Source organism: Trichechus manatus, unplaced genomic scaffold, assembly GCF_000243295.1.
Source record: "Trichechus manatus latirostris isolate Lorelei unplaced genomic scaffold, TriManLat1.0 scaffold00050, whole genome shotgun sequence".
In the NCBI taxonomy this organism is placed as follows: Eukaryota; Metazoa; Chordata; class Mammalia; order Sirenia; family Trichechidae; genus Trichechus; species Trichechus manatus.
Genome location: NW_004443986.1, coordinates 15,511,932 through 15,535,052, shown reverse-complemented (window position 1 = coordinate 15,535,052; position 23,121 = coordinate 15,511,932). Strand labels below are relative to the sequence as shown.

At 40.4% G+C, this 23,121-nt stretch overlaps 1 protein-coding gene across 3 annotated transcripts in view; it reads right to left on the bottom strand.

Moving 5' to 3' along the window:
- CREB5 (cAMP responsive element binding protein 5) overlaps positions 1-23,121 on the bottom strand; it is a 467,421-nt gene that overhangs the window by 115,856 nt on the left and 328,444 nt on the right. For all 3 annotated transcript variants that reach the window (XM_004377489.2, XM_004377490.2, XM_004377491.3), the window contains one exon: positions 1,826-1,952. In XM_004377489.2, coding sequence (XP_004377546.1) covers positions 1,826-1,952 — 127 coding nt within the window. The remainder of the gene's footprint in view (positions 1-1,825; positions 1,953-23,121) is intronic.

Sequence of the window (23,121 nt, the reverse complement as noted above, 5' to 3'; positions counted from 1 at the left end):
CCTTTTGGTTAACAGCCGAGCTCTTAACTACTGTTTTCATTGCTGCTAGTGTTTTTATAGTCGCTGACTTTGTCAAATTTTCTGGTGTTTTAGCAACAATACTGTGGCAATTAGCATGGGCGGGGTGGTGACACCATGAGTTACTGCACTGGATGGCACCAACCCTAGTGATGGCACTGCAACTCTTCACTCGTGGGCTGAGTGACATTAGACAACTCCCTTCATTTGTAAAATGGCTTTTCAGTTTTTCATCTGTAAAATGGGTATAACAATAACGAATACTACCGTTTCTCCACAGAACTGCTGTGAGAACAAAATGAAATAACAAATAGAAAATTCATTCAGAAGCTAAAATGCTCTGGAAGGTATTGTTATTATTGTTAATCATTTAGAAGTTTTGTGTGTGGGAGGGTGTGAATTCAAACATCATAACACCTATAGGGCTTTTGAGACCCCTTGTGCCCTGTGAATTATAACACCAGCCATGTTCCAAGCACACAATGCTAAGGAGGGAGAAGAAGAGGTAAAGAGTGCTTTGTGTCTCTTGCTACTTTTATCTGTCCTTTTCAAAGGGGGAAAGTACAATAATTATGCATAATCATTTAATGGTTAAAAAAAAAAATTGCCGTCAAGTCAATTCTGACTCATAGAGACCCTACAGGGCACAGCAGAACTGCCCCATAGGGTTTTCAAGGAGTGGCTGGTGGATTTGAACTGCCAAGCTTTTGGTAAGCAGCCAAGCTCTTAACCACTGAGCAACCAAGTCTCCATATGATGGTTACTGAGTGTGAACTCAGTGAAACTACCTGGATTTAAATCCTGACTCCATCACCTACAAGCTTTGTGACCTTAGCCAAGTCACTCAGTCTCTCTGTGCCTCAGTTTTCTCATCTGTAAAATGTGAGTAATAACAGTGCCCACATCCTAAGTGTATTGTGAGAGTTAAGGGAGATAATGAATCATGTAGTGGGTGAAAGATTGGGCTCTGAAGCCAGAATTCCTGGGTTCAACGCTCAGCAGCTCTGCTTCTCAATCAACCAACTTACTTGCCTCACTTTCCTCATTTGGAAAATGGGGATAGTAATAGTACCTCCCTTGCAGGATTGTTTCAAGTGTTGCTTAAAAGGGCTTGACAAGTGAGTAGCACATGGCAAGTCGTCAATAAATGTTGCCTGCAGGATTCATAATACATGTTAGCAGCTTTGATGTACCATTGTTATTATTGTTTATATGTATAATTTGTTACTCTGTGTTCTGTCTAGAGCACTCACTGCAATTTAAGGACACTTTGTATACAGCTCAAGCTGTAGATTCCTGAGTAGTCATAAAACACTGTCTCCCTGGATGTCACAGGCTCACTTCTCACCAGCAGAAAGATGGAGCCATGCCTCACTGGTAAATCAACGCAGGACGGGAGAGCCAGCAACACACCTCAGGGATGGGCAACAGGGCACTCCAAGCAAATGGAATAGGCACATAGCTCAACTTTCCATTCAAAAGAAGCTGCCCTCTTTTCCAGTCAGTTAAAAAAAAAAAAATTGTAGTGGAGTTGATTCCAACTCATGGAGACCCCATGTGTGTCACAGTAGAAGTGTGCTTCATAGGGTTTTCAATGGCTGATTTTTTAGTAGATCACAGACCTTTCTTCTGGTGCCTCAGGGTGGACTCGAACCACTAACTTTAGGTTAGAAACCAGCGCATTAACCATTTGCACCACCCAGGGACTCCCCAGTCAGTTTAGACCCTAGCTTTTCCTTTACTCTTTCAAAAGCAGCAAGCCCCAGAGGAAGTGAGAAACTATGGTGAGACGCACAGAAGTACTTACTGGCATCAAGACGGCAGAAGAGCCCGGCATTGTGGGGTTAGGCAGGGTCCCGGGCATGGAGGCTGGCATGGGCTGTCTCTGTCTATTGTGGAGGTGTAGCAGAGAAGATAGAGAGCCTGGAACAGGCCTGAGAATAGAGAAGAAGAAACATCAGTCCTGGTTCCTGGGCAGGGATTTCACTGCCTGGTTCCCTGGTATTCAGAACCAGCAGAGACAACACCATCACATGTCCAACAGATCAGACCCACTGGTGCAAGAGCCACCTAATTGAGGATATTAGGGAAATAATAACAAAACACAAGCCTGGTTTCCTTTGCTGCTTCCTCGTTAATACATCAAATTCCACTTCATTTCCTGGCCTCTGTTATCCTACTGATATTCAATAGACAAGTCAGTAAATCTCCTACAATCCCCACACCATGGGAAAGAGACTGTGGGGTAAAGTCCCATGTTTTCTCAGAAGTCTCTGCCCTCCTGAGTGTCTCAGAGCTGAGATCTGTGCACGCTTGTTTTATCCACACTTTCCCACACCTCTGCCTGGAGGCCTGCTTTGCTTTGCTCGGAATACATTTTTACTCTTTGGATTAGCAGAGCAAACTTCAGTCATGAGTTCCCAACAGAAATCCATTTTGACTTCTTCATAGTTCTCCACTGTGAGTGAGGAGGAGAAAGTAAAAAAAAAAAACAAAAAACAAGCCAGGACACAAACACAAAGCAGCCGAATCGTGGTTCATGGCGCTGCAGCCAGGCCTTTCTCTGTGACAGGCTGGAGCCTGGCCCACAATTACCAATCACTCATTTCATAATAACTCGAGGTGTTAGGCTGTTTGACAGAAACTGATTTTGGCCTGACCTGCTGGACTTGGGTAAGCATTCTCGGGGGAGTACATAGTTAGAGCGTTTGCTTCAATATGCCAGAATTCTTTTTTTTTTTTAAAGGGCCTTAAGTTAATTTAATGAGCCAGGGAATGTGGGACTGAGGAAAAAGGGAATTATTTGCGTTTATTAAAAATGGCAAACAAGTGACCTCCTTGACTAAATTCTCCATCTCCTGATGCTTTTGCGCCAGGGAGCTGTATAAGTGTCAAATTGTTAGACTTAACAACAAACAAAGCAAAACAAGCAAATAAACAAAAACCCCGGAGGATCCCCGAGTCTTCCACGTTATCCTGAATGCCACACTATAAATTAGTGCTTCCGGAATGAATGCATTTTCTCAAAAAAAAAAAAAACCAAAAAACTCCCTTGGGCTGAGTAATGGTTGCAGACAGAGATGGTCTGTGTAGCCAAATGCCTTCAGATGCTTTATAGAAGGCCATCCTTCACCCCACCCCACCCTCTGGCCCCACTCTACCCCACCCCCACCCCACCCTGGTCTAGAGCCCCACTGGAGTAGCATGAGGGCCTCTTCTTCGGAGCTCGCTGGCCTCCCATGGGTGACTCATGGAGAAAGGCTGAGAAGTAGGAGACTGCAATGTGGGAAAGAATGCCAGCGAGTTCTTCCTTCACATTGCTGCAATAATTCCAAAGATTAAGTTTTCCACTCTTTTTTGGCGAAGAGTGCCTTTGGAAATGTAGCTAGTTATTACAGCCACATACATCTTAGAAGGATTAGTCATAAATTAGTCAATATTAATATGCTTAGCAGTGTGTATATATGAAAATATATAGGAATATAAAGCTTCTACACGGACGTTATGTAGATGTACACAAATTATACTTGGTTTTACTAATAGAATGTGTATGAATAGATATATAGATAGGCTAACTTAAGTAGCTTGGAACAATGAAACGAGTCTTTCCTAATAACCCAATGAAATACTATGGGCATTTCTGGACATGTGCTCTTGGGAACTTTGGAGTATGGATTAACAATAAAGAATAGTATGGTCTTTGAAGGTCCTTTAGGTTTTACAAACCAAAAACCCATTGCCATGAGTCAATTCTGACTCATAGTGACTATATAGGGCAGAGGAGAACTGCCCCTTAGAGTTTCCAAGGAGCAGCTAGAGAATTTAAACGGCCAACCTTTTGGTTAGCAGCCATAGCTCTTAACCACTATGCCACCGGGGCTCCTGAAATTTTATAATTCTAGAAAACTGCTTGTTTCAATTACTCTGAAAAATTACAGTGGGTTGTAACTTCACTGGGTGTTAAAGTCTATCTCATTCAGAGGGGAAAAATGTGGATGGTTCCAGTCAGATAGGTATAGAATGTGGCTCAGTCAACAGACAACATTAATTTTATATTCTCCAGTCTTAGTATTTTGCTTGGAATTTTACTGGTTGGGGGGGGGGGGACTCCATATCAAAGCATATGATGTTTAATAATGGCCAGTTTCTCTAAGTCCAAGATTAATAGTCTGAGCTTTCTAGCTTCAGAATGAGAAAAGTGTATCCAGAGTACTCCTACTATAGGGAATCATCCATCCATCCCATATATATAAAGATACAAATAGACATAGATAGACTTATGGACACACAGACCAACAGACCGACCGACCGACCAACAGCCAGCCAGCCAGCCAGATCGACAGGTAAACAGGTAGACAGATAGACAGACAGATAGATGGACAGATAGACAGATAGATGGACAGATAGATAGACAGACAGACAGATAGACAGACAGATAGACAGACAGATGTAATACACACATTTAAACATACACATAGTCTTCGGGGAGAATTCAAGTATAGATAGTTAGAGACAAGCAAGAACTTTATAGGAAGGACAACTAAAAACATTTATGATGTTGGTTTGCGATACCAACTTCATGAACAAAGCGTAGCATATTCTCATCATTTAAGATTTGGCTCCAACCTTACACACTAAAAATATCTTGATTATCAGTTTTTATTGGTGGGTTGATTTTTTTTTAAAAATCAACTTAACAACTTGATGGAGCTATTGAGATGCAAAAAGAATTAAATTGAGTTTTCATTCTTTCCAGAAGTGTATGGAAAACTCTCAGTTGTATAGAAAAGCTGGAGAATGCTATGTTTTATTTAATTCAATATTCTTATTAGTTCAGTTATTTCCATAACATGCACGGATCGCTAGTTTTTAAAATATCAAGTATTTCCTCATTAACTAAGAAAGCTTCCCAAGATACTGGGCCCCTTGGATTATCATAATAATTACCTATTAACACCAGTCAGACCAATTAGCAATACATACTTGGAGGGGAAAATGGTCATTTGAGATCCCTGTGTGTTTGGATTCTGAACAATTTTGAGTTTATTGTTTCATAAAAACTTTGTAAAGTACTTCCCCAATCTCCACCTAGCAAAACTGATGGAAATTTCTAGGTTTCTTGCTTGGGCTTTTAAAACTACAAAAACTAGTCTGAAAATATAAAATCCATGCCTACCCATCACCAGGTACATAAAGGACTAGACTGAGGTCATTATCTGTGTAGCTTGGTTCAAGACACAATAATTTGTCCAGAATATTCAGATCATTGAAGCAAGAGTGGTATCAGAATACATAATTGCATTCTTTGTCTAATTCCCTTTGTGTACACTGAAAAATAATAGTTACTACTTAATACATTGCACATGCATAAAACCTTTTATATTGTACTTGGACAAAGCTTTATATCAAAGTATTTTCACATCCCTAAGTTCATATCATTTGAAACAATACAGTATGGTAGGCAGGTCATATTACTTCCATTTTACTCAGGAGACAGATGGGGTCGCCATGAGCTGGCATCAAGTCGGTAGCAACGGGTTTGGTGTTTTGTTTGTTTTGTTTGTTTAAGCTGAAATCAGAAACATTTAAATGTGTCAATGGTCACATGGGTCACGAAAAGGAGCAGGGTTTATACTCAACTTGCAATATAGGGCTTCCCCCATCACACCTTGGTGGCTCCCATCACTAAGTTATCATTGATTTTTTTATACTAAAATACATTCATGGGTCATTTCCTTTGATAGTCACACTGCTCACTGGACCTCCCATGAAGTAGTAAAACATTGTAATACCGCTAACATGAGAAATCACTCATCCATGTGAAACGATGTTTTCTTCCTTTAAAAAAAAAAAACTTCCCAAACAATACATCAGTTAGACTCTGAATATAAGATTGCATATTGCAGTAAAGTTGTGAAAACAAAGACCCAACAGTCTTTCTCCAGTGCAAGCTTGTTGCCATGAGCTAATAATTCCAGACTTTGAGCAAGCCGAGCCTCCTTTTTAATAACCATGTGCCTCTAGGTCAAGTATTTCGACTAAAAATTATTGAGGCATGGAACAAGGTAAGATGTGTGAGCTCATGTTGGACTGTTCAATTACTAAACTGAGTCCTGTAGCACTAAGATTATTCCTCTTCATACACTTGTATAAACATACTGCTTACGGCTGAAATCTATGTAAGCTTTTCTTTCAATTAAAATGTCAGGTATGACAGACTACATTTTCACTGTCCTTAATAGAATGATAGGTACCAAAGCAAGTGATTTCATGTCTTCACTTTGCCTCTCTCCCACCCAAGAGATGTTTTCCAGTCTAGGGGTGTCTCAGGAGGGTCCCAGCAGACAGCTCTCCATTCCTAGGTCTTCAAGAGTTTGATAGCAAGCACCCTGGGACTGTCTATTAAACTGTAAGGACAGACGGACAGACAGATATACCAGGCATGTGGCAGAGGAACGAGGACAGTGAAAAAAACATTAGGTTAGAAAATTGGAAGATCAATGTTAGCACCAAATTCAGACCATAAACGAGTTTCTGATTTGAGATGATAGAAAAGTTTTGGAAACAGACGGTGATGACTGCACAACACTACGAACGTAACTATTGTGATTGACGTTAGCTGCTGTCAAGCCGGCCCCTGGCTCATGGCAATCCCGTGCACAGCAGGATCGGTAATTAATGCCACAGAATTGTACACTTAAAACTGACTAAAATGGGCAATTTTTATGTTATACATATATTACCACAACCCTGGGTGGTGCAAATGGTTAAGTGCTCGACTAGTAAGGTTGACAGTTCAAACCCACCCAGAAGTGCCCAAGAAGACAGGCCTAGCAATCTGCTTCTGAAAAGTCACAGCCTTGAGAACTCTACGGAGCAGTTCTACGCTGCACACGTGGGATTGCCAAGAGTCAGAATTGACTCGATGGCAGCTAACGACAACAATAACCACCCAAAATAAAAAGGACCATAGACATTTAAGAAATCTTGAGCAGATTAAAAAATAATAATAACAAGGACTTGGGAAGGGGATTACAAAAAAATCTGCAGAGCAATAAAATGAGAAAACAATAGTGGGCTGTAGGGCAGAAGAGCCAAATGTCATTGCTATCAGAGTCACTGACACAGCAAAAGAGACTTTCTTAACATTTGGGATCTCCATTTCATCATCTGTCTAACGGAGGCATCAGACAATAGGCTACATCAAAATCCCTCAAACCTGTAAAATTCAAATTCTAGGACATGAAATGAAAACTAGAAGTTCTAAGTCTAGCTAGACTATAAATTTCATTATGATAAGGATATTAGTCATTGGTCACCTCTATTCACAGTGCTTAACCCAGCATCTAGCACATAGTAGGTGATCAGTGTATATATTAAATGAAATTGAGCAGGGCAGCTTTTACTTAAGATCAAGGCTACATTTGAAACACAAACAAACTCAAAATAGAAGGTAGTCCTAAAAAGTAAAAAAAAAAAAAAAAAAAAGACAAAAGGGGGCTTTACATTTTGTAGGGCCCACGCTTATTTAAATGTAACATTTAAGTATAACATAATTTTACACATCCACTAAAGAGTTTTGCCCACTAGTATCTGCTTTTAAAAATAAATGTGTGCTTCATTTGAACCTTCTTAAATGAAGTGTTGTGTCCTAAACTGGCAAACTAGTTGTTGTCTGGGATGGGGAGACTAAAGAGCTAAAGAAGGGAATATAAATTCTTAGGTCTTAAGAGAAGGTACTTTGCAATGAGAAATGCTTACTTGATCATTCTTCTCTTAAACAGAATTTTAAAATTCTGATATTTTGTAAAGAAAGCAAATTGTCAGGATAATCCAGTAGAATGTGAAATAGAAAGACTATATACTTAATTTCTTCCATGGATAATAATTACATACTAAAATGGGTTATGAATATTATGGACTCAGACACTTGCTAGCTGTGTGACCTTGTGCAAGTTACTTGGCCTCTCTGTGCCTCAGTTTCCTCAACTATAAAATAAGGATAATCAACCCCATAGTATCAACCTCATGGAATAAATGAGTTAATACTTGTTAAATATATTGAATATGCTCAATAAAAGTTAGTCGTTGTTTTTGTTATTATCATTCTGAAACACTGATCAAATAACAGATCAACCACCACACTTAAAGAAATTGTGGCTTAAACCTGGAATCTTCAAGATCACCAATCCTTAGCTATAATTAAAGAACTACTATCTAACGAAATAAAAATATCCAGCACTCCCTGGACATACAAGACCTTTCTTCTGAAGCCCATCAACTTCAGATTCCCGAACCCTTCAGTGGAGGCCAATGGGCTCCTCTCACCCACAATGTTATAGAATTTCAAAATGACTTCATATTATTTCTCAGAAAGGGCCCTTGAAAATGTTTCCTCAAAATGGAACCGAACTAGTTCCCCAGAGATCAGTCCTCAGAATTTTGTTTTTCCTGAAAACAAAGACAAAAATCCAACAGAAAAAATAATTGGAAAAACAAGAAATCTGTCTGACCCACATTTCCAAAGACACTATATTACTCGTATCTTTTTTTTGAATGAGCTCTAGCTCTGCACCAAGTCTCACTGCCAAGCTCCTGAAGATAGATGGCAAGTACAATAGTTCCCCTTTTAACAAATGAGGAAATTGAGACAAAGAAGTAGAAATATTTAGCCCAAGAAAAAGTAGTAAAATACCAGCAGAATTCAATTAAAACATGTATTCATTCTCCTTTCCCAAGCTTTCTTGAGGCTCAAGGAAGAGCCTCTGCTAAAGATCTTGAGTTTCCCTGCAAGGATGTTCCTCCAGCAGTATTTTTTTGGGTGACTCAAACATTTGGGCATCTAGGCAAAGAGTTTTGCCTTTACAATTTGTATCCTCCACCACCCATCTGTCAGTTTGTTATACTGTGTGGTTTGCTTGTTGCTACGATGCTGGGAGTTATGCCACCAGTATTTCAAATACCAGTAGGGTCACCCATGCTGGACAGGTTTCAGCAGAGCTTCCAAACTAAGACTAGGAAGAAAGGCCTGGAGATCTACTTTCAAAAATTAGCCAGTGAAAATTCTATGGATCACAACAGAATATGGTCCTATCTGATATAGTGCTGGAAGATGAGCCTCTAAGTTGGAAGTCACTCAAAATACACAGTGGCCACAACAATGGACTCGAGCATACCACCTATCATGAAGATGGTGCTGGAGGGACTGGGCAAAGTTTTTCTCTGCTCTACACGGAGCTGCTATGAGTCAGAGCAGACTCAACAGCAACTAATGTCTGCCTCGCCCCTACTCCTCAATGCCCCTACCTCCCATTTGGCTAGCAAAATGGCCAAAGCAAAACAGCAAATGCTCCAGCTCATCAGAGATACCAGTAAGCCCATCTCCCTGTGCTTGAACTTGACATGGCTCCAAGGCCTTGTACTATCTGGTCCCTGACTGCCTCCCCAGCTCATAGATATCAGACTCTGTGCCCACTCTCATTTCAGAGGGGAAAATTGGTTTGACAAGTAAGGTCATAATAATTCACTTACAAATTTCCAATTCGGGAAGTTTCAATGATAAACAAATGTGTTCTGTGGTCTCCTGAGGTCTGCAGTCTCAGCATCCCAATTGTAATCCATCCATGATTTTGAACAATATTTTAAATGTTTCTCTCTCCAATTAGACAATAAACTTCAGGAATTATGTCAGCCTTGTTTAGCACTGTTTACTTCTGAAACTTAAGAAAGTGCATGGTATCTACCATACCAGCTGCTGCTGAGTTGATCCCAACTCATGGCGACCCTATGTGTTTCAGAATAGAACTGTGCACACGGTTTTCAATGGCTGTGACCTTTTGGAAGTAGATTGCCAAGACTTTCTTCCAAGGTGTCTCTGGGTAGATTTGAACCACCAACCTTTTGGCTAGTAGCTGAGTGCTTAACCATTTGTGCCATGGTTCCTAGTAGGTGCTTAATAAATATTTCTTGAACTATGAAAACATAAATAGCAAAGATCTCTTACACTAGCAATGGACCCTGCACTGAGAAGAACTTAATTGATTTACAAGTCATACGTGAAACTCCAATTTATATTAACAACTTTTGGGGGCCCTTATATAACCAATTTCTGTTCTTAAAAAGCATAAATGGTTACCTCCAAGGTAATCTGCACTTTTTAATCAAGGCCTCTTAAATTAAACTCAAACTTTCAGATGTGTTCTAGACCCATTTGTTTTTGCATCAGTTAAATTAATTTCCATTGGAAATTACGTTTTAAGAGTCTCATAAGAAAAGACCAAGAATAACTCAGGATCGCTCATCTGCCTCTAACCTATACAATGGATGCCTGCCCTGCAATCAGGTTGTCCTTTGTAATGCTCCAAGCTCGGCGCTCGGAGGTACCAGTTACACCCACATCACAGCCAACTAAACATCTTGTTCCCGTTTTGCACTGACTTATTGAGAGTGACAAGAGCACTTTTGGAATCATTATCACCAGGGGTGTTGGAAATTAAATTTACCAGGCAAGGTAAATTTGGGCCTCCCTTTCATCAATTCTGTACTACTGCCACCTTTATTTTATAGGTGTAGTATCTGATATCTTAGAAATGATGACTTCTTTTTCTTTAAAGTGTGGCTGTGAGAAAGCCAATGGTAGTAATAAAATGCAATGCAGCTAACAGATCTGCATCCTGCTGGGGGCCTTTGCTCAGTTTTATAGCATACACACTGCATCTACTTAGCAGAGGAGATTTTAGTAGTGCTTTTAAGAGTTTTAAATAAAGAGAGCAATAATAGGACGGTGATCCGAATTTATGGCCGTTCTGTTAAGACTGTTAAATCAACCTTTTTATTTTTTTGGCCTCTTTAATGACTGATTTCTGCACCATTAATCTGAATTGGTCATGCAGCCGGCCTGATTCATTCACGTTAACCACAAACACAGTTGGATTGGTGTCCGATGTACTATTGTCCAAAAAAAAATACGTCTACAAAATCAGATTTTTTTTTTCTTATAAGGAGCCCAAGGCTCTATATAAAAACCCTTGCTAAAAGAAGCTTCGTGCATGAACAGCTTGGCTGTAGCCATAGTTCAGACATATAGGCCTGAAGAGGTGGCTTTTCAATCAGCCAATAACTTCTCAGTTGCATCAATTATTAATAAAGTTACAATTAGAAAAGGCAGTTAAATGCAGATCAAAAGACATAAAAGATGGTTTTGAATGCAGGCTCAAATAAATGACGTGCATCTGGCTGGCAGGGGGAAAATGCTCTTTATAATGACATATCTTTAAGTAAAATTTCTTCCTGTTTGTGAGTTGTTCATAACATCCTTGCTTGCTTCATCAGGACAAATAAGTAGCCCTCTGATTACCAGCCTTGTCATTTACATGCAATTGCTGCTTGTATTCATTCACCATAAATGAATAATTCATGAAAACAGTTACCAGCGCACTTGCCTGGATACTGGGCAGCAGCAGAGAGCTCCCCAAGCTCGTGAGCAGTATTGAGGGTATCTAGCCCCCTAAGCCCCAAGTTGGCAATTTTGTCTAGGTTTCTCCTGGCCTCTCAGTTTGTCAGTTATCATGCTTTAATGAGTCATATGTGATGGCATCCACACCCGGTACAATCCCCCAGTACCTATATTCCAAATATACAGCTTAATTTTGCAGCTGAATGACGATAGCTCCAGCTGCAAAAGACTTCAACGAAAACAGAAGAGCTCTTGAAAAGACCTCTCGGATCATCCAGGCAGCCTTTACTCGGCCTGTGCCCTTTGCAAGGCTTCTCACAATGTCACCCTCACTAATGCCTCTATCCAACCTCTTCTTGAATCTCCTGGGCAGATTTCATATACCTCTCCCAGGAGACCAAATTTACGACACTCTCCACCCAGCCACTCACCAGAATTGCTTCAGCCCTTTAGGAGGCGGCGCTAGTATGAGCTCCCCAGATAGACTGGCAGGACAGGGGACATGTCAGTGATGCAAGGGGAGTGGTGTAGGGCAGCTGTGACTAAGTGCATGTTCTATGCAACCCTAGGCTGCTAAAAGCCCCGATTTCTCAAGTTCTGTTCTTAATGATAAAGTGATAACAGTGCTGAGAGAATAACTTGCTCTTCAAGGAAAACGGCATTGCCACAAGGCTTAGCAAACTCACTAGGTTACATTCTAACATAGAGCTGCAAACTCCTTCTTAACCACCTGCAGTAATAAAATAACCAAAACCATATGCTGGAGTCCCTGGATGGGCGAATGGTTTACAAGCTCCGCTGCTAACCAAAAGGTTGGAGGTTCAAGTCCACCCAGAAGTGCCTCAGAAGAAACCATAACCAAAAAACTCACTGCCATGGAGTCAACTGAATTCAATTCCAGCTCATAGTGACCCTATAGGACAGAGTAGAACTGCCCCATAGGGTTTCTAAGATTGTAAATCTTTATGGAAGTAGACTGCCACATCTTTCTCCTGTGGAGTGGCTGGTGGGTTCCAACTGCTGACCTTTCAGCTAGCAGCTGAGCACTTAACCACTAGCCATGAGAGCTCTGCCTCAGAAGAAAGGCCTGGAGATCTACTTCCGAAAAATCAGCCATTGAAAACCCTCTGGAGAACAGCTGTACTCTAACACACATTGGGTCGCCATGAGTCGCAATTGATTCCACAGCAGCTGGCACTAGAGAGATTCTAAAGAAATCCTTGTCCAGTAAACGCTGAACATTGTCAGGGGAAGATGGAGGAGAACTTGGAGAAGGTTCCAGAAAGGCTCAGAAAAATACTCATAGGTCAGAAAGGAAGACCTAAGTGGAAAAGTAAAAGGAACAAGAATTCTTTAGCCAAAGGAAGAGACAATAGAGAAGGTTGGGGGGTGACAATAATGATCTTGAAGTTTCCAAATTACTATATCCAGAGAATAGTAACCAGTTACTTTCAAACCCAACTGAAGCAGAATAATAACAATAATAAAACAGCAGCACATGGGATTTAAGTTAGAAAAAAAAGAATATCTCCCAAGAATGAATGGTGTAAAACAATTAAATGGCTTACTGAGGTTTTGGAATTTCCTCTTATTAGGCTCTTAAAAAATAGATTCTTCTGGCATGGCTTCTAGGGAAGGAGAGGAAGAACTGGCAGACCGCTCATAGTCCTAAATTAGGTCTATTATTTTCACTTATTCCAGTCAGAGTGGCTGACAGAAATGATAGAGATACTGCTGGCTGCCATCATTAGCCAGCACATTGAATAAAGCAGCCTTGTGTGGCTGACAAGGCATGGGCTTTGGGCTGCCTCCCAGCTCTGCCACGAACCAAGAGTCTGTAGTCTGCATAACTCATTTAACATCTCTGTTTTCTCACCGGCAAAAGTGTGGCTATAATACCCACTTCACAGGTATGGTGGAGGGCTATTTCAGATAATATTTTGAGTATGTTTGGCCCTTGGAAGATGCTCAATGTATATTCTATTGGAGAAATGATTAATCTGCTTTAGAAAATAAAATTAGTACAAGTATCATTTTAAAATACAAAGTAAAGCTATATTGTTCTAAATTTTCGGGTGATTATGGTTTGGGGAAAAGACTCAGAAATACCCAGTCTCTCCAAGGGATTTGATTGTCTCTGCCATGAATTTGAGCCCCACTGTATCAGCCATCATCTTCTCTGGGAAGCTCACTCTGATTTATCCAGGCCAAGTTAGCCTCAAGTATAAGCTCTCACAGTATGTTATGAGTCTCTCTCTCCCCTAGACTGGAGGGAGAGTATTATACAGCATGGAATTTGACACATAGGAATCCCATCCCACCACTCATCTATCAGTTTGCTGTACTGTGGTGGCTTGTGTGTTGCTGTGATGCTGCAAGCTATGTCACCAGTATTTCAAATACCAGGAGGGTCACGTATGATGGACAGGTTGCAGCAGAGCTTCCAGACTAAGACAGACTAGAAAAAAAGGCCCGACAATCTAAAAACTTTAACCAGCGAAAACCCTATGGATTACAACAGAATATTGTCCAATACAGTGCTAAAAAGATGACCCTCTTAGGTTGGAAGGCAACAATGGACCTGAGCATATCAATGATCCTGAGGATGGCACAGGATTCGACAACGTTTTGTTCTGTTGTACAGGAGGTAGCCATAACTCGGAGCCAACTTGACAGCAACTAACAACAAGGAGCCCCATAAAGGTTTGTTGGATGATTTAATGAGGTTACCTCGCTGTACATTGTCTCTCATTTCTTGGCAGCAGTATCCCATAACATATCCATGACAGACATCTTTTTAAGGAATAAAGTCCTGATTTTTAGGGATGGTCAATTTATCATTGACTTAAGCAAGGGGCTTTGGGGGAGAATAGAGTTTCTAGGAAACTTGTGTGCATGCCCTTGTGCAAACTTCACTGAGTTACCTTTCAAGTTCTCCCACTTTGTAGAACACGTACCATGAAGCTAAACTGGTATTAATCTGAAACACTTAATAAAATAATAGCAGTAAAGTTCATCATAGTGATACTTGGCATTTACTTTGCACTTTGCATCCAGGGATCTCAAAGGACTTTTCAGCTGGGCCTTGTTATTTTTCAAACTCCTCAGGGGCTGGCCACACAAGCAAAGGAGCCACTGGGCATAGCTTCCCTATGGCCAGAGTTGGTTCCATCATTAAATTCTGAGACTGAGATTCTGGTATACTATGTGCATAAACACACCTATCATGCACAACACCCACAGATACCTACACACTAAAAGGCAAAAGTGAGATAAAAACTTTTGGTTCCAAACACACTTTTGCCTGTATTCCTCAGGTAAAACCTTGAAACCTAAGTTTACATTTTGATAGACTTGTTTTATTTTGTAATTTCTTTCAACCCCCTTCTTGGTGTATTTATAAATACAATTGAAATGTCTGCATCTGTACTTTAAAGGCATGAGGTTTTAAATGGCTTATTTTCTCTTTGAGATCAATCTGAAGGAAATTTTGTTTAGGTTTAAACAATTAGTTAAAAGCCACACAGGGGTTTATATATGGAGTGTCTCTTCTAACGCACTTTTCTCTTCCCCGGTGGCCCTGCATTTTGCCAGAGAGTGACTTGCTCAGTGTCCCATATTATTCCCCAGGCAGTCCTATTTCTGCTCTCAAACAAATGTGGTATGTGGGGTTTCAAGTTTAAAATGTAATTTGGTATCATTTCAGATGTCTTCCTACAGCTTAATAAACATCTTCCCCAGAGGACTTGGGGTCTGATTTTAATTTGTGGTAGGGTTATGGGCACAGTAAATGTCAATTTTAAATCTCGACAATCAGACCCTAATATAAATAGAAATGGAAAGTGACTGTTTGACAGTACATTTAAAGAACATGTGTCATGTTATGCTTGTTCACAGGAGTTATCTGTTCCTCACGAAATCTCTTCACTGGCCTATGACAATAATTGGCTTCTCCTTAGTTCCCTGTAAGCTAAATCGCTCACCAGAACAGAAGGCCCTAGCGTGCTTTCTCAGGATGTGTCAAGCTGAAGATCATAAAAAGATAAAGCGAAGTAACTGAGACATTTGCAGTATGGTTGTGAATATGAAGACCCCCAGCAGTGGTGTCTGCAACTCAGCCACGAGTTTGCCTGAGTCTTCAATGCCTTTGCATTTCCACTTCTTCACATAAAAAATAAAACTGCTGAGCCTACAATCTTCAAGGACCTTTTCAACCCTAAAATTATATGATTAGATACGATCAAGAGTGGGTAGCCTGACTTATGGAGAGACTCAAACCAAAACAAACAAACAGAAAAAAAAAAAAAAAGTTAATTTTGAGTCAACTCCAACTCATGGCAACCCCATATGTTTCAAAGTAGAACTGTGCTCTATAGGATTTTCAGTGTCTGTGATCTTTCAGAAGCAGATCACCAGGGCTTCCCTCCAAATGGAGAGACTCAGAACTATTTATTTCAGGGAAGCAACACATCAGTTATGAGTAGATTTTCTTCAAAGTCATGGACAAATGGATGAGTAATCCCTTACTGGCCTCTCTCAGACATTCTCTCCTTGAGCAAAAGAAAGGCTCCAAAGGGTCCCTGATTGTAAGTAGCATTTAGCAAAGTAGGGCAGGAACCAAGAGTCTTAATAGGTAGGAGAGGGGGTAGTTTCTTCTTACATATGAACAATGAGCCTTTTAAGTAGTGTAAAACAAAAGTTTCGCTCTTGTGTGCTAGAGCAAGTCATTTATTATTAAACTGAATAACATCTTCTAGGAGAGGTAGGGCAGGTACCGAAATAAGCAGTTCTGTCTTTTTAGGGCGGTGCCATCAAGCCCACTGGGACTGGATCTAACTGGGCATTTTGAAAATGACAAAAATCCTCCAACTCTGTGAGTTACCAGGAAAAACATTTCCACTACTGATTAGTAAATGCTACCCGGCCCTACCTGCTAAAGAGTCAGAAAACATTCCCAAAGGGCCTATGTTGAGTCTTATGGACGACCATGTTCATGGTGTCCCTTCTCTAGATGCTTTTCCCTAGAAACGGTCCTATATACCCTTAAATCCATTTAGTAGGAGTGAATTAGTGGAATCCAGGCATTATCTTTAACAGCCATTCTCTCTCATCCTCTACTTGTAATCATTCACCAAGTTCTGCCCACTCCACCTCCAAAATAGACCTGGAATCCATCCACCTGGCTCCATCCCCACTGCCAAGATCCTAGTCCAAAATGCTATCTCCTCTCATTATGTTTATTCCAACAGTTTTGGTCTCCAGTTTTGCTCCTCTCCAGTCCAACCTCTGCATTGCAGCCAGAATGAATCAACAATCTAATGATGACATTTCCCTGCTCCACATTCTTCAACGGCTTTTCTTAGCATTTAGGATTTAACAAAACCATCCTTTATATGTTCTGTGTCTTCGACGCCGGTGGTACTGTTTTCCCCCTGGCGTGAAAATGTTCCAAACATCCTGGCTTTCATTCATTTCCTTGAATGTGCCAAGCTGTTTTCTACCCCAGGGCCTTGATATATTCTATCCCCTTTGCCTGGAATGCCTACCCATTTGCTTTTTTTTTGTTGTTGTTGACCAACTCCTATTCATCCTTTAGGTGTCAGTTTAAATATCACTTTCTTAAAATTCTCTCTGACCCCCAAATGAAGTGTCTGTAATTTAGAGCCCTCTGTGCTTTCCCTGGAGCCCTGGTGGCTCAGTGGTTAAGAGCTCTGAGGCTAACCAAAAGGTCGGCAGTTCGAATCCACCAGCCACTCCTTGGAAACCCTATGGGGCAGTTTTACTTTGTCCTGTAGGGTCACTATGACTCAGAATTGACTCGACAGCGATGGGTGGTGCTTTTCCTAGGAGCCCTTGTGGTGCAGTGGTTAAAGTGCTCGACAGCTAACCAAAAGGTCAGTGGTTTGAACCCACCAGCCGCTCCTCAGGAGAAAGATGTAGCAGTCTGCTTCCGTGAAGATTTACAGCCTTGGAAACCCTATAGGGCAGTTCTACTCTGGTCCTACAGGGTCGCTAGAGTTGCAATCAGCTCGACAACAGTGGGTTGGATTTGGTTTGCTGCTTTTCCTTCACGTTCTTTCTAATAATATATTTATAGGTATGATTATTTGTTTAGTGTCCATCTCTCCCATTAGACTGGAACCTCCCTGAGGGCAAGGACTGTGTATCTTTTGACTGCCAGGAGTTGTCAATTTTGTTTTCTTTAGACCATTTGGAAAATCTGTGCTTACTTTCTGGAGTGTTCTGCTCCATTTGAACGAAGAGTATGGAAAACATTGGAAAGGTTTCTAGAAGTTAAGAGGATTGATCCAACATATGTGAGCACTGGGACATTTTCCTGCATGCTATTAGTAATATATCTTTCTGCATTTCTGAAACCTGACAAGCACAAAAGTGAATGTGCCAAATGGAGATGTTCATTCCAGGACTTATGATTTTTGCTTTAGGTTAATGCTGAAGCATTCAACTGTTCTTATATTAGTTAAGTGTTTTCCATTTGCCAGTGGTTTCAATTGTTGGAGCTCTCCAGAAGGGTCAAAAGCCATAACTTTTAGGTAAGGGAAGTTCCCCAGCATCAAATATAAATGCCAAACAAAACTCTTTAATTAAAATAAGGCAGAAAGAACTGTGGTTATAATTGCCTATGACTGCTTTCCTTACATGGAAGAAAATTGAAAAAAGGTCCTCTATATTTTTTTACTCAAAAACAAAATTAATTATTTGAAAGTCCAGTATGACCGAGGGAATTCATTTTCTTAATATGGAGTGGGCTTAGGGGTGATGGGGCAGGGAGTGGACATGTAAGAATGACTGTATACTGCAAACTTCTGGCAAACTCTTTGGCCTATTGGTCCACAGCCAGTGTTTTTCTTCATAAATGAATTCCACATTTTTATTAAGTTAAGCATTTCTTCTTTTTTTTTTATTATTTGAAACATACTTCAAATATTTTGTTTTATGACGTCCTGGAAATTGATACAATTCCTTCCAGATCAAGGAAGATGGAAAAAAATCAATTACATTTTTTTTGACATTTAGAGTGATTACATAAAAATTATGCCCCAATTTATCCATTACTATGAATATCATTTGATGTCATATGTAGACAACTCAGACAGTCAGAATCAAAGGTGTCCTTCTGATTAGATGAATCATTTATTTTTCACAGAAAAGCCCCAGATGTTTGTTAAGTTAATATATATCCGTAGTGTGAGCTGAGTTGGAAAAGACTACATAGTAGGAATTACAGATTTTAAATTACAATCAACCTTTTTATAAGAAAAAATCCGCAAGGACCAGCCAGTACACATCTAAAGCCTGAAATGAGTTTCTAATGTCAGATCCTTCACAGAAACAAGTTACAGCTTCTAATCCAGAGAATGAATCTTATTAAAATGAAATTGTTCTGACATTGATGGAATTTCAAAGTTAGTCCATTTACAGATGAGTTAACTGGAATTATCCGAAAATGAAGGAATTTTTAAGGCCATTTAAATCATTAGAACCGTTGGTTCAGAATGCAGAAAACCAGTAACTAGTTGCCGTGGAGTTGATTCCAACTCATGGCAACTCCATGCGTGTCAGAGGAGAGCTGTGCTTCATAGGGTTTTCAATGGCTGATTTTTCGGAAGTAGATCACTAGGCCTTTCTTCCAAGGAGCTTCTGGGTGGACTCGAACCTCCTACCTTTAGGTTAGCAGCCAAGCATCTGCTTGTACCATGTAGGGACTCCTAGAATACAGAAAGGCTAGGGAAAGAAGGAGCCCTGATGACAAAGTGGTTAAGAGCTATGGCTGCTAACCAAAAGGTAGGCAGTTCAAATCCAACAGCTGCTCCTTGGAAACCCTATGGGGCAGTTCTACTCTGTTCTCTAGAGTCACTATAAGTCAGAATCCACTCGACGGCAACGGGTTTAGGGAAAGAAAACCCAGGCCAAGCAGAAACTAGAATTGTCTTCCTCACTCTTCAAAATTAAGTTCTCAAAGCCTTCTAATGGGTTTCACTGTTTTCTTTCCAGTGCTTATCATAATCAGGGAACCGCACATTTGCATCCCTAATGGACCTCTTTCAAAAGTGTGTTGACATTTCAGTAGGTTTTGAATAGCTCTTAATGCTTCTCTCAGTTTGGGCTGGTGCCCACAAATCTCCTTATATGGGTCTCAACATATAGACTGTCTGCTTTACTCACAAGTTGTTTTTTTTTAATCCCTGGGAACCTATCTTAATTGCACTTTTAAAGTGAAAACTCAGAAGTCAGATGACTCAGGCAATGAGCATCTCGATGGATACTCACACCCAAGGCAGCATGTTACTATATCTATGAAACTCAGGCCAGAAGTATCATCCCTTGTGCTGTAAATTCACTTTTTTGACTAGCTATTTTTATCGAAAGGAAATAGGTTTAAATAAGACCATCAAGATAAACACAGGTTAGGGGAGAAAGTGGAAATCAAGCAAGGCGCTCACCATCTGAGCAAAGAGAACCCCTTGTCACTTTCCTCATCACATTTTCTCCAAGGACAAAAAACCCAGAGGACCTACAGAGGACCAATTTCAGTTCTACCTATTTTTTGTAGCAGCAATAAAAATGCGCTCCAACAGAAACATATTTAAGTTTATTTTTTTAAACACTTGCTCAGGTTCTGCTATGTTCCAGGCACTGTGCTGGAAGTGTGGAATGAATAAAAGATCATCTCTGCCCTTAAGAAATCCATCATCTATTAGATTAGCAGAAACAGACAAGGACATGGAAGTCAGCACAGGCTGTAGTGGGAGCCCCTCAAAGTGATATCTAACACCCTGGGGGTTTCAGGAGAGGGGTCCCAGAAGAGGAGTCATGTGAATTGTTCCTGGAGAGATGAGAAGTTAGCCCCCTGGATGTGTGAATGTGTGTGCAGGGAGTAAGGGGTGGTTTGGGGTTATAGATGAAAGGGTCTCCAAGCACAGTAAACCATCTCTGCACGGCAGGTTGTCAACACAGGCAGAGATATTAAACAATTACTGCCGTGCCTAGCTTAACATGAGATGCAAACAATCTCTTTGGATAATAAAATCCCTATCTAGAAATATATGCTATCTGATGTGCTTCCCCAGTCTGGGTGATTCTCTTGTATATGCCAAATGGGGAATTACATAAATTTAGAATTTTTAAAAATGGACTTTTCCAGTATTTCATGTAGATGGCTAAGTTACAAACTAAGAGAACAACTAGATAGACTGAACTGGCTGACTTAGATCCTTTTTGAATTAGACAGCTATGGAATTACAGAGAGATAGACACTTGGGATAAGTGAGAGGGAGGCCCTGGGAGCTTTGGCCAGGGGACTCAGCATTTCTCCATAATCAAAGGAGCCCTTCTTGACCCTATTATCCTACATTAAGCTGCTTTGGAAATGGTAAAAATGGACCCAAAATACAGCCCTAACTTTTTTCTGATTCTGAAGACTTTTCCCAGACAGAAAGTTGGTGCAGCTGATTTTTCTCTCAGTAGTTCTAGTGTTTATTTTTTATTTTCAGCTCAATAAATACAGACAGGCATTAGATGTGTGGCAGGGGCGGGGGGCGGGGGGGGGACGGTATTTTAACATTGTTATGTAGTATGCCTTTGGAGGTACTGAAAGCAGTTTTCTGTGTTGAGTATGAGGCTTCCTCTCTGTTTGAAATCCGTCTTTTGCAACAAATTAATCTGGGCCCCTAGAAAGTAGGGTCCTACTTAAAGCATTATACAAAACGCTGCATTAACAAGTTAATAGATTTTTTCATTACTCCCAGCATAGAGTTAAAACATAGAGACTGAAAGATAGCAGATAGTTGGTTTTTTTTTTTTTTTTTTTTGGTCCACATTCACTTGAAACCTTTTGATAAAGTACATTGTTGTCCCCTAGTTTCTAAACCGATATTGGCAGTCACTGAATGCACCCTTTCTTTCAAAAGGAAAGAAAGGAAGGGAGAAAGGAAGGAAGGAAGGAAGCAGGCGAGCAGACCTTGGCCATCCTGGCTGAAATACGAAAATGAAACATGTTCAAGACAAGGTGGCTTCACACGGCCAGTCCGTCACCCACCCAAGCGTTCTCATCTGGGCTCACTCCCTCGCTTACCATGCCGCTACCTGAAGACCCACTGCTTCTGTGCTTTTGCATATAAAATATGAGGCTGTAAAAGTGTCAGCCTGCTTTTTCAGGAATAACCAGTAAAAAATAATTGGAGGGTATTTAATGCACACGCTGCACAACTTTCATAAGATAATTAGTCCATGGATCCTTAGTATGCTGGGCCTGAAGAATTATGCCAGGAAGAATTTTGAGGTGTGGAGAAGTTATAATACAGCCTATTAAATAAAAGAGTTATAACATAATTCAAGTTTCCAAGACCATTCCCAGCAACTTAAAAACCTCATCACATGCCCTGCCTCCATAATATATAGCATTTCCACACTGTGGCTGTTTGAATAAACCGACGGCTATTTCCCCTCAATCTGTTTGCTTTTAGTGGATTTTTTTTTCCCTTCCTTCTCCAAAGAAGCTGGCATTATAATGTCAGGCGAATGAGTAGACTAGCCATGCATTGCTCTAGCCACCAATGAATAAAATATATCAAATATTGTATTATTCCACTTAGAAAATGGGATAATTGACTTCAGGTATGATGTGGGAGAAATCCAAGTATTTTTGAGTTGTAGGGTTATTTTCTGGTAATTGCCTGACTTGAAACTTCAGTTTGTCAAATCAGACAGTTCTCTTAGCCCTATAAGTGGGTTGTTTTTTTTTTTTTTTTTTTTTTTTTTTTTGCAGTGGGGGCATGGGGGCAATTGAGGAGAACAGACAGAGAAAATGGTTAAGCCTCACAGGTCTTTTTTGATGTCATACAGTTGTTGTCAGAAAGATTCGCTATTATGTCTGCGGATGGGTGAACTCCGTGGCATTTTGCGTTCAGTAAAAACGTCTCAAACCATTTTTCAAGCATTTTGAGGTTTGGCAAGAGCCTGAAATCCATCTTGCCAAGCACTTTCCCCCCTTAATTCTTAAACCCATGTGTCTTTCAAGGGAAATTTAATCCGTATGTTTCTGATTCATTTACACTTAACTCATCAAAATGGTGTTTTGTAAGAGCTATTTGATGTTCAAGAAATCTTATGAGCTTCTCTCTTTATAAGTCTAAAAAGCCTTTCTTTCTGAGAACCAGAAAATTATATTTTACCAGCTGTAAACCAAATGATCTGAGCTGTGCTACAAAACCAAAAACCTGCTGAATTTAGGAGGCAAGAAAATAGCAGACACAATCGCACCAACAAACAGCTTCATGTGTCCGCTCGCTCATACATCTACCAGAGACTTTAAAACTCATCCTTTCCCTGAAGAAGCCTGTCCCAGAAGGCCTATGAACAAACTATAAAGCTGAAACAGAAATGAACTGTGTTCCTATAGCAAAAATTCCCATGGATTCTGAAGATTCTCATTTGAGATAACTCAGCTCAGAATCAATAGAAGTGGAACCTGTTGCACTTATTAGAGAAGACCATTACCTAGGACATAATCATTGAATGCCAGGACTAGATGGGACTTAATGAAATTACTTGTACTGATATTGTGTTCCAAGGATCCCTGGGTGGGGGTGGGAGTGGGGGTTGAATTGAAGGGCTGGTCAGGGTTC